The following is a 10978-nucleotide window of genomic DNA, read 5'->3' on the forward strand; positions in this document are numbered from 1 at the left end:
TTGTACATTTTCTAATTACGATTTGCAACTTGTATTCACATCTCATTCAGGAAGAACAGAGATCAAATAGCTGTCGTCATTTGATAAAAATTAGTATCTAGTTTCAAAAGTATGATTATGCACGTACGTACGTACTCTATAAGTGATCGGATTATTGGAAGTGTACTAATAATAGACTTACATAACCCCCAAACAGTCAAACGTGCTTCTCTAATCTTTGATTAAAGGTGTAATTCAAGTACTAATACTTTATTTATAATTATGAACATCTTCTAAAGCGCATGAACTTGGTCTTTGATTGAGGTTAAAGAATTGTAAAGCTGTTGTTAGGAGATCTCGAATCCCCAACTCCCATACCATGGATGGATTTTGCTTGCTTGGTTTTGGCTTTCCCAAAAGAAGAGCCATGCCAACCATGCATCAACTCCAACCCTAAATAATTCTCATATATGAGATATACTAGGGCTTAGTTTATTACCAACTTTTCTGGTTTGCAATTCACATACGTACCATGACACCAATCAATTGGCCTCCTACAGGTGGCAATGACCCATTTGTTCAGTTCTTGGTTCTGTAATAATCTAATTGGATAGAAATTGATTTGAAGGAATCTAATCCCCTCTTTTCTTTATATAAAGGGCGGTAGCCTCAAGCCTGTAGGTCTTACTTTCTTTGTCTTCTCCTTTGGACCATCCTTTTACCCTATTTAACATTTCTTGCTACACTTCATTTTTTTTTTGGAATTTCCCTATTTAATATTTCTTGCTACACTTCATACACGCATAGTTTCCTGCTGTGTCAAGAAGATAGTTTTTTTTTTCTACCCTGGATACCTACTTAAGCAATCATTTTCATCTCTTAATTACCCAATTTGTCAAAGCTTGGGATTAAGTAACATGTAGCATATATTTTAGTATGTATACTAATTAGGCTTCAGACCTTCAGTTTATGGAGCAAGTAGATTAGGGTTTTGTGGGGGGAGATTCCATTATTCTAAAGCTTAGGTCACTGTGATTGCAAGTCCCAATGCCAACTAATAATGACATGAGGGAAAGAGGGAAAGAGACAGTCCATCAATGGTATAGGCCACACGGTACTAGAATACCAAGAAGCTTTGCAGAATTTTACCCTTCATGGATGAGACCATCTCTTATTGTAGGTTAAAAAATTAAATTTAACCTATATTTACTTTAATTATAAGTTAAATTATATTTTTTAAGATAAAAAATTTGGTTTGAGCTATTTAGTAAATTAAATTTGGCTTATAAAGTTTATAAGCTAAAATTAAATGTTATTTTATTCAACTTTACATTTCTCCTTTTAATTTACACTATCATCAAAATTAAAAATTCGTTACTCACAATCATCGTGAAGATCTTAACGAGATCTTTCATATGAGCTCCATATCGAATATATTTATATAATATTTTTTTATAAGTAATTATTGATTTAAACAAATATACGAGAAACGAAAAATAAATGGCTTTATATGGTGAGTGTTTTTTAAAACCAAAAGGCTATAAATTTGGCTAAAGATTTAGCTTACGGTGGAAGACTCTGGTAAGCTAAAAAAATATTTCATATAATATTTTTGTTTTATAGGTTAAATTTGGTTAAAAATTTAGCCTATTACCTTATGAGATGCTCTGACCGACCTCTTGATGAGCCTTGTCAATGAAGAAGAAAGAGCTCATACCTGACGGGTCAGGTCAACCCTCAAATTCTGAGTAGTAGTCCTCAAATTGATCATGTTTTACTTTTTACTTCAAATAAAACATTAACGGGTGAGGTTTTGAGTTCCAATCTCTCTAAATTGATTCTAACTATAAGCTACATGAACATAGCTCAATGTTCGGGCTAGCTAGTCTGCTAGATAAGACGGTCAAGTTATCACAACGGGATAGCCTAGGTTATCCCACACAATAATGCAGACTGCATGAAGCAGATGGATTAGTTTCTTAATCGATTAATTTCCATTAAAAACTAAGTGTGAAAATGAGCTAGATTTTTGGTCTCTTGACCAAACAAACCCCATTAAAGATCTCGTTAAGCTCTCCTCCCAAGGTTTGCAATGAAGGACAATGCAATAAGATAAAGGAAAACCCCCAAGCAAGAGTTGGCAGTGTCAGTTTTGCAAGCTCAACTGGAATAATTATCAGCTTAAACAACTACAATTATGCAACTTGAATCAATACAACAAAGGTTAAAAAACTTGAAACAGAGTTAAAAAAAGCTTGGGGGAAGGTCCTCTTTATATATTTTACAGTAGCAGTGGCGGTGGTTAATCATCAAGAGCTCTCTTTTTCATGTAAGCGTGGGTATAAAAGCAGCACCTTTGCCATTACTCTTCTCTTTCACTCTCTCCATTTAAAGCCGTTGCTGTTGTTTACAGGTTGAGGATTTCTCCTTCTCTCTCTTTATTGGGTTTGTGACAGTGAAGCCTAGCAGAGCTAAAAAACAGAGGAAGAGGGTGTGCTTGAAACTTTGAACAGAGCCACCAAAATTTCAGTAGTAAAAGGCTTTGAATGGGAGGCAGAGACAGAGTACTCCAAAAGTGGCACAAAATCTGAATTGGGTATCTCTCTCTTAACCCCTTTTAGTTGTTGGGTCTCTCTCTCTCTCTCTGTGCCTCAGTATCAATTCCAGAGCTGGGTTTTTACTGCTACTTCTGACTGGGGTCTTGAATGAGGGGTGGTATTTATTACTCTGGAATCAATGTCCTTTGTTTTTAATTTGACTGCCAGACTTTTTACCAGCTCCTTGTTTGAACTGTCTTTGTTTTTTTGGTTTCTGTCTCGGGAGGGCTTCCCTTTATGAGTTTTTGGTACAAAGTTTCAGTCTTCCACTTTGGAAATGGTAGCTTCTGCTAAGTTTGTGTGATATTTCGTACTCTTGCTACTGCTACACGGCTCTCCTTTCATTGTTTTGGGGTTTCTTCTGCTCATTTATTGAAGAAGGTCAGCTTCACCACCTAGTACTTATCATTTCTTTGATTTTTGAGTTTAAAGTTTCAAGCTTTGTGGAATTGGGGTTGAATTTGATTGTAAAGTTTCAATCTTTGGGGCAAGTTAGTGGAAGTTGTATGTTATTTGAGTTGAATTCTACTTTGCTCTAGGTTTGTGATCCCTAATTGGCCTTGGTTGAGCTACTAGGGTGGGTAGGGGATTAGGGGGTGGTTTAATTTTTGGTGTTGTTGAGGGGAAGAGATGGATATGAGTGAGAAGGAGAAATTTGAATTGGAGAATAGGAATGAGGATCCTATGAGTTATTCACCTTCTATGTCCTATGGGTTTGGTGGCTCCAATCTCACTAATGTATCCATGGGTTTGGTTCCTTCTGGGAATTCTCTGGGAGATAGTAAAGGGGATCTGATTGGTTCTTCTTCACAACCCTCTGCTTCAATGGTGGAGTCATTTAGCCAAGTGCTATGGGACCACCCAACCAGTTCGCAAAACTTGGGTTTTTGTGACATTAATGGTCAGACCAGTGCAAGCACTTCAAACACAATGGGGATTAGAAAAGGGATTCCTGCCTCTTTGAGAAGTGGGATTGATAGACCACTTGATATGTGTTGGAACCCTCCGAATTCGATGTTAAAAGGGGGGATTTTCTTACCGAATGGGCCGGCAGGGATGCTGCCGCAGAGCTTGTCTCAGTTTCCAGCTGATTCTGGGTTCATTGAGCGTGCTGCGAGGTTTTCGTGCTTCAATGGTGGTAATTTTAATGATATGATGAACCCTTTTGTTGTTCCTGAATCAATGAGTCTTTATTCGAAGGGTGGGGGAATGATGCAGTGGGCACAGGAGGTTGTAGCAGGTCAGGGGCCTAAAGCAATGTCCAGCAATGAGCTCAATCAAGTAGGTGATACTTCCAACGAGGTTTCTGTGCCTATTGATCATGGAGCAACTGATGGGAGCCCACTTAAGAATGAGAAGAAAAGTGAGAGTCTTGTGAAGTCTCATGATGAAGTAAAGAATGCAGTGGATGGGTCTGGTAACGAGTCTGATGAAGCCGATTTCAGTGGTGGTGCAGAAGAGCCGTCTATGATGGAGGGTGCAGGTGTAGGACCTTCTAAAAGCTCTAAGAAAAGGAAGAGGAATGGACAGGTATACCATCATTTTAAGCATTTTGTAAGACATGTGAGAAGTTTCTTTTATTTCTTCTATATTAACGTTATGTATATTTGATGGCAGGCTAATGAACTTGATCAAACCAAAACAGCCGCACAGCAACCTGGTGAATCAACAAAGGATGATACTGAAATGGTACATAAGGGAGCTTCAACTACCAACAAGATTTCCGGGAAACTTGTCAAACAAGGGTCTCAGACGTCTGATCCACCTAAAGAAGATTATATTCATGTTAGAGCTCGAAGAGGCCAAGCAACAAATAGCCATAGTCTTGCAGAAAGAGTAAGGTTTTATGTGGAAACATTAAACGAACATTATACGAATGTTGGAGTAGGAGTTAATTGATTTTTGCAAACAGGTCAGAAGGGAAAAGATCAGTGAGAGGATGAAGTTTCTTCAAGATCTTGTACCTGGATGCAGCAAGGTTGTTTTTGTTGAAATTAAAAGCTCAAAAAATTAAACTACGATGATGTTCACCTGAAAGCTGCTAGTTCTATTCATCATGACAATCAAATGGTTTTTGTCAATTTGCAGGTAACTGGGAAGGCAGTGATGCTTGACGAAATCATTAACTATGTACAGTCCTTGCAACGGCAGGTTGAGGTATGGAAAAATTTCTTTCCGTGTATCTAGTGTGGTCTTCCTGTATCTTGGACTGGGGCACCTCGTATTTGATTCTAACAGTGACGTATTCTTCCTGTAGTTTTTGTCAATGAAGCTTGCAACAGTGAATCCACGATTGGATTTAAACATTGAAAGCCTACTAGAGAAAGATGTAAGTGATTTTGCCTATGCACATATTCTCTTTGTTCCTCAGTACTAGGAGCCTCATCTGATTCACCCTACACTCTACATTTTGTAATAGATGCTTCAGTCACGAGTTGGACCTTCATCTTCGATGGGATTTTCTCCGGATATGCATATTGCCTATCCTCCACTTCATCCATCTCAGTCAGGACTTATTCAAGCAGGCCTTCCTGGGATGGGGAGTACTTCTGATTTACTTCGAAGGGCAATGGGTTCACAAATGGCACCTATGACTGGAGGATTCAAGGACCCTTCCCAGGTATATTTCAAATGATGGTGGAATGTGCTACATGAATTTTGTACACAATATCATGGCACCTCAGCTTTTAGAGTTTAATACATTATGACTGAAACTTCATAATCATATTATTTGCTACAGGTACCAAATGTGTGGGAGGATGAGCTCCAGAATGTTTTCCAAATGACTTATGGAACCGGAACTCCCTCCAATAGCCAAGATGTGGATGGTATTGTGGCATTAATTTTCCTTTTAAGCATTTTCCTTTTGATATTTCTGAATTGTCTTGAGCTAAGTTTGGTGCTGAATTTGCAGGTTCTGGTACACCAGGCCATATGAAAGTTGAACTTTGATTATACAATTTCTGTTTGACATAACGCTCATACGGGCCCGTATATGCACATTACTACCTTAATGAAATAACAATCATCATGATATTCCTTCGTATCACCGAGGATGATTAAGATACCCTCTCAACACTCACCGCAGGCTCTAACAGTTGTGGACATATGACGCCTCTGGCTTGGAGAATTCTGAGAAATGTTGCAGAAGCAGTTGACATGCTGAACAATGCTTCCTATGCAGCAGAGAGGTGACATAAATTGATCAATGGAGGGGCTTTGTTGCTCTCTGCTTCAACCAGACTTTTGTGGATCACTGATATCATGTATAGAGATATAGAGAGACCAAAGCTGAGATGGGGTCCTTGTTTCTTGGGGTTAAGAATCTTAGTGATGCTTTTGTTCATTTTAGAATTTAGAGTAAGAATCTGTTTGTGTTGATTAATTCTGTATCACCAAATGTAATGTAATCCTCTCTTTCTGGGTCTTACCTCTAATCAAAGTAAGGCTGTTCATTTCCTCCCCACACCCATCATAACTTGGCCAATAAACAATCATGGCTCACAGACTCGGGTTAGCTTCTGTTAATCTCACCACAACCACTCAAGATTTTGCAAAGATCCTGCTTTGTCTAAAGGTCCATAACCCATAATTCCCACCTATAAAAACATGAAGCTACATCCTAAAGAACAATATAAACCAACCAACCTTGGTAAGAGTTTAAGTAAACTCATCACATTTGATTGAGTTGGTCACAGTTTATGATCGAATCTCACCAACGCTGATTGGACTTGAGTTTATTTTGGTAGCTACGAGGTAGGAAGCATTTTGACATGATCTCGCGACTCAAATGCTAAACTTTTGAGCTAACACCTCCCCTACCGTGAACCCCCCATCCACCAGATCACAAAAAAAATGCTATATATCCTTCTCATTTTGCTTCTCTTTGCCGCCAAGAAATGTCTGCCTCCTCAAACCACTACTGCAACCTCCTCAAGCTCTGCTGCCAATCCGGCAACCACTCCCAAGCCAAGACCATCCACTCCCACATCATCCGAACCCTACCGAGCCCCGAAACCTTCCTCCTCAATAATCTCATCACCACCTACGGCAAACTCGGCAACCTCAAATACGCACGCCATGTGTTCGACCAAATTCCCCACCCAAATCTCTTCTCCTATAACTCCCTCCTCTCCGTCTACTCCAAATCCCGCCGCGTCTCCGATATGCAATCCCTCTTTAACTGCATGCCGAGCCGCGACGCCGTCTCCTGGTGCTCCTTCATTGCTGGCTACGCCGGCTGCGGCATGGTTGCCGACGCTGTCAAGGTTTATGGGCTGATGTTGAGAGACGGGGCGGGTAATTTGAGCCGCATTACGTTTTCGACAATGCTTGTGATGTGTTCTAGTCAGGGGTGTGGGGATTTGGGGAGACAGGTTCATGGGCATGTTGTGAAGTTTGGGTTTGAGGGTTATGTGTTTGTGGGGAGTCCTTTGATTGATATGTACTCCAAGGTGGGGATGCTTCTTGATGCGAAGAGGGTGTTTGAGTTGATGCCGGAGAGGAATGTGGTGATGTGTAATACGCTTGTTACTGGGCTGTTGCGGTGCGGGATGATTGGAGATGCTGAGTGTTTGTTTGGTGAAATGAGTGAGAAGGACTCCATTTCGTGGACCACGATGATTACTGGACTGACACGAAATGGCACAGGCAGGAAAGCGCTTGAAAAGTTTAGGGAAATGAGGTTGGGAGGTTTGGGGATGGATCAGTATACGTTTGGGAGCGCATTGACTGCTTGTGGGGGGCTGTTGGCTCTGCAGGAGGGCAAGCAGGTTCATGCTTATGTTGTTAGGACTGATTTCGTGGATAATGTGTTTGTGAGTAGTGCTCTTGTCGATATGTATTGCAAGTGCGGAAGCATAAAAGCTGCGGAGACGGTTTTCAGGAGGATGAGCTGCAAGAATGTAGTATCGTGGACTGCGTTGCTTGTTGGTTATGGTCAGAATGGGTATAGTGAAGAAGCTGTTAGAGTTTTTTGTGATATGCAGAGAAGTGGGGTTGAACCGGATGAATATACGCTGGGAAGCTTGATTAGTTCATGTGCTAACTTAGCAAGCTTAGAAGAAGGTGCTCAGTTCCATGGTCAAGCTCTAGTTTCGGGCCTGATTTCTTTCACTACAGTTTCAAATGCACTTGTTACCTTATATGGTAAGTGTGGAAGTATCGAAGACTCCCATAGGCTGTTTGATGAGATGAACATCCGGGATGAAGTCTCCTGGTCAGCATTGGTTTCAGGGTACGCCCGGTTTGGAAAAGCCAATGAGACAATTGATTTGTTTGAGAGGATGTTGGCCCATGGTTTGAAACCTGATGGAGTTACTTTCATAGGGGTTCTCTCAGCCTGTAGTAGAGCAGGGCTAGTAGAGAAAGGACATCAGTATTTTGAATCAATGACTAAAGTACATGGAATTACACCGATTCTTGATCACTACACTTGCATCATTGACCTTCTCAGCCGAGCTGGAAGATTAGAAGAAGCAAGAAGCTTCATAACTAAGATGCCTATGCGTCCTGATGCAATTGGTTGGGCCACATTGCTAAGCTCATGTAGATTTCGCTCAAATATAGAGATTGGAAAATGGGCAGCTAAGTCTCTTCGAGAAATAGATCCCCAGAATCCAGCAAGCTATGTCTTGCTCTCAAGCATCTATGCTGCTAAAGGGAAGTGGGATGAAGTTTCTAAATTGAGGACAGGAATGAGAGATAAGGGGATCAGAAAGGAACCAGGATGCAGTTGGATTAAATATAAGAGCAGAGTACACATCTTTTCAGCAGATGACCAGTCAAGTCCATTTTCAGATCAGATATACGCTGAGCTGGAAAAACTATATCCTAAAATGATAGCAGAAGGATATGAGCCTGATGTGAGTTCAGTTCTCCATGATGTTGACGAATTGCAAAAGATGAAGATGCTTAATTACCATAGTGAGAGGCTTGCTATTGCCTTCGGATTGATATTTATTCCTTCTGGCCTTCCAATTCGAGTTGTTAAAAACCTTAGAGTATGTGGGGACTGCCACAATGCCACTAAATATATTTCCAAGATCACCAAGAGAGAGATTCTTGTAAGAGATGCTGTCCGCTACCACTTATTTAAAGATGGAACTTGTTCATGTGGAGATTTTTGGTGATGGTGTTCTGATGGTGTCAAAGGCTGTTGGAGAGGACTGTAAAACCATATGTTTTGTTCCCAGATACACAATTTCATTGGAATGTCTGGGATCGGGTGCTCATATAAGGTATTGTTTTCTTTCAAAATGAATTGCACTGTAATAAATTCATATTCGAACTTGCATTCAAAATAGTACAATCAATATCTGTGACAAAAGTTCTATTCATAAAAATAGTACATTGCCTACTCTGGAATCACAATGTGTAGATTTTTTTATTCATTGTGAATCTGAAATATGCACGGTCCAACACTTATTTAAACTGAGATGATGATTTACTGGACTCCTCTTGACTTTCCGTTTGGTTCTGCATTCAGTTTAAAACAAGTTGTTAAATTTAAAATTATTACTTATGCAGACTGAAGAGAATTGGAAGACCGACAAGAATTACCTGCAACTGAGTACAGATGTCAAGGACTTCAGCTATTGGCGCCCAATCACCGAAATTTCTCTCAATAAACTGGTACGCAATGCCAGTTTTTCCACTGCCAACTATAAAGAGTCCTCCCTTTATTTCACCTTCTCCTTTGAAGTTTTGCTGTATTCCCATTGCTTTTGCCCGCTTGTAATTTGCTATAGCTCGGGGGTTGAACACAAAACCAGATAGAAATTTTTCCTTCAGCAGTTTGCCCCCACCAAGTGCTTTGAAGAATTCCATTCCACGATCATATACAACAGCACCACCCCAATATCTAGGCCAGAATTCTCTTACCTGGAGCATTAAAATTATACTGCAACCATAAGTTGGTGATAAAGAGCAGCCAAAAGTTTCAGGCTTGCAGTATAGTAAATACCTCTGATTCCTTATATTCGTGAAGAACTGCAAATAGCTGAATTCCTAGTGCATCAAATAGTGGTTTTTTGGCATATAACTGGTGAGCTTCAGCTCGACACATGATGCACCTGTTTCAAGTTGAATATGCATACAGAAGAAAGTTAATCATTTACAAGACAGATGCTGATACTTTGAAGTGGATATAGAGATATCGTAGAGACTCCATTCCTGCTTATACTAGTTATCTGTTATATTTACATCTTTTGAACTATAAACATGGTTATTATCTCCTCCATGTTCTCACATTAACATGATTGTCTGCTATAGTACTTGGCTGTCATCATTTGCTTCAGTACATTCTTGTGAAAAATTGATCAGTGATAGCTCCTACTTGTCTGAATTCAGGCGGTAAACTTAGCACTTTATATATAAGATGGACAAAAGGAGGCTGTTAATTGTGAGCAAAGCCTTGTCAAAATCTGAGTATATGAACTTACCCTGGACGTCGGATGCAGAGTAGCACAGCTGGTTTATTTCGCCATAGTTCTGCAGCCTTCATTGGAGGAGTTTTGGTTTTCACCAGATGCTCCATTCCAATTTTATACTCGGGAGTCAGCTTCTGCACTGAGATGCTTTCGAGAGCAGAGTATGGAGCAATTTTGTCAGTTACAGCAGGAGGTTGTACGCAGCCACATGCTCTAGGCTCAGCGGGCTCCATGGCAACTATTCCTTTGAACACGTATCCATCCTTAATCTTAAAACTCGCCAGAGATTGTTCAAGAGTTTTCTCAGTGATTGAAGTAGTTCTTGATGGGAATTTTTGAGAGGTTACAGATTGAAAACTCTTGTAAATGCTATTATTCTTTGAAAGTGTGCTAATTCTTTTTGTTGCAGGGGAAGGATCAGCTTTTGGATCATCTACACATGCACTGGATGGACCGGTTCTGTTCATGAAACGAGCAATATGGCCTCGCTTCATACCAAACTGGGAAGTAAGATCTCCAGCACCTATGGTAAGGATCTCAGGCAAACCTTTCCCGCTGGACTCGAGAGCATCTCCATATTGCATCAAGGCACGCTCGTGCAGGTATGACCTGATTTCCAGTGCATCCTAGAGTAAACAACAGAAATGAAACCACATAAGGAGAGACAAACTGAAATACAACTTTTGAATTCTTACTGTGAATTTAGTTCCAGCAAATGACAGAATGAAAACATGGGTCTGTAAATAAGCAACCTTCTGCTGTTGAGTCATGTTTATGGCATCCATATCCTCCACATTCATGATCTTCAACGTTGGCACATCATCCCAGCCCTCTTCCAATAGCTTTGGAATTAGTCCTTTCAGAACCCCATTCCCAACAAATTCCTCTATCGAAAAAGAAGCCATTTTCCACAGAGAGAGAGAGAGAGAGAGAGAGAGAGAGAGAGAGAGAGAGAGAGAGAGAGAGAGTAGT

General features: G+C 40.3%; 3 protein-coding genes across 3 annotated transcripts; 2 read left to right on the forward strand and 1 right to left on the reverse strand.

Moving 5' to 3' along the window:
* The first annotated feature begins 3443 nt into the window (after window positions 1-3443).
* On the forward strand, window positions 3444-6046 carry LOC101294166 (transcription factor bHLH49-like). Its single transcript, XM_004297136.1, has 8 exons — window positions 3444-4106; window positions 4194-4412; window positions 4489-4554; window positions 4665-4733; window positions 4834-4905; window positions 4996-5196; window positions 5317-5404; window positions 5491-6046. Exons 1-8 carry the CDS (start codon window positions 3507-3509, stop codon window positions 5526-5528), a joined length of 1353 nt encoding a protein of 450 aa, XP_004297184.1. The 5' UTR covers window positions 3444-3506; the 3' UTR covers window positions 5529-6046.
* Window positions 6047-6475: 429 nt separating this feature from the next.
* Window positions 6476-8707, forward strand: LOC101298220 (putative pentatricopeptide repeat-containing protein At1g68930-like). Its single transcript, XM_004298286.1, has one exon. The coding sequence runs from the start codon at window positions 6476-6478 to the stop codon at window positions 8705-8707; it is 2232 nt and encodes a 743-aa protein (XP_004298334.1).
* A 161-nt stretch (window positions 8708-8868) lies between these two features.
* On the reverse strand, window positions 8869-10911 carry LOC101298512. The gene is made up of 5 exons (XM_004298287.1): window positions 10759-10911; window positions 10019-10632; window positions 9541-9649; window positions 9138-9458; window positions 8869-9053 (listed from the first exon to the last, which is right to left on the reverse strand). The coding sequence occupies exons 1-5, from the start codon at window positions 10909-10911 to the stop codon at window positions 9000-9002; spliced, it is 1251 nt and encodes a 416-aa protein (XP_004298335.1). The 3' UTR covers window positions 8869-8999.
* Between the last annotated feature and the right edge of the window lie 67 nt (window positions 10912-10978).

Source organism: Fragaria vesca, linkage group LG4, assembly GCF_000184155.1.
Source record: "Fragaria vesca subsp. vesca linkage group LG4, FraVesHawaii_1.0, whole genome shotgun sequence".
Taxonomy (NCBI): Eukaryota; Viridiplantae; Streptophyta; class Magnoliopsida; order Rosales; family Rosaceae; genus Fragaria; species Fragaria vesca.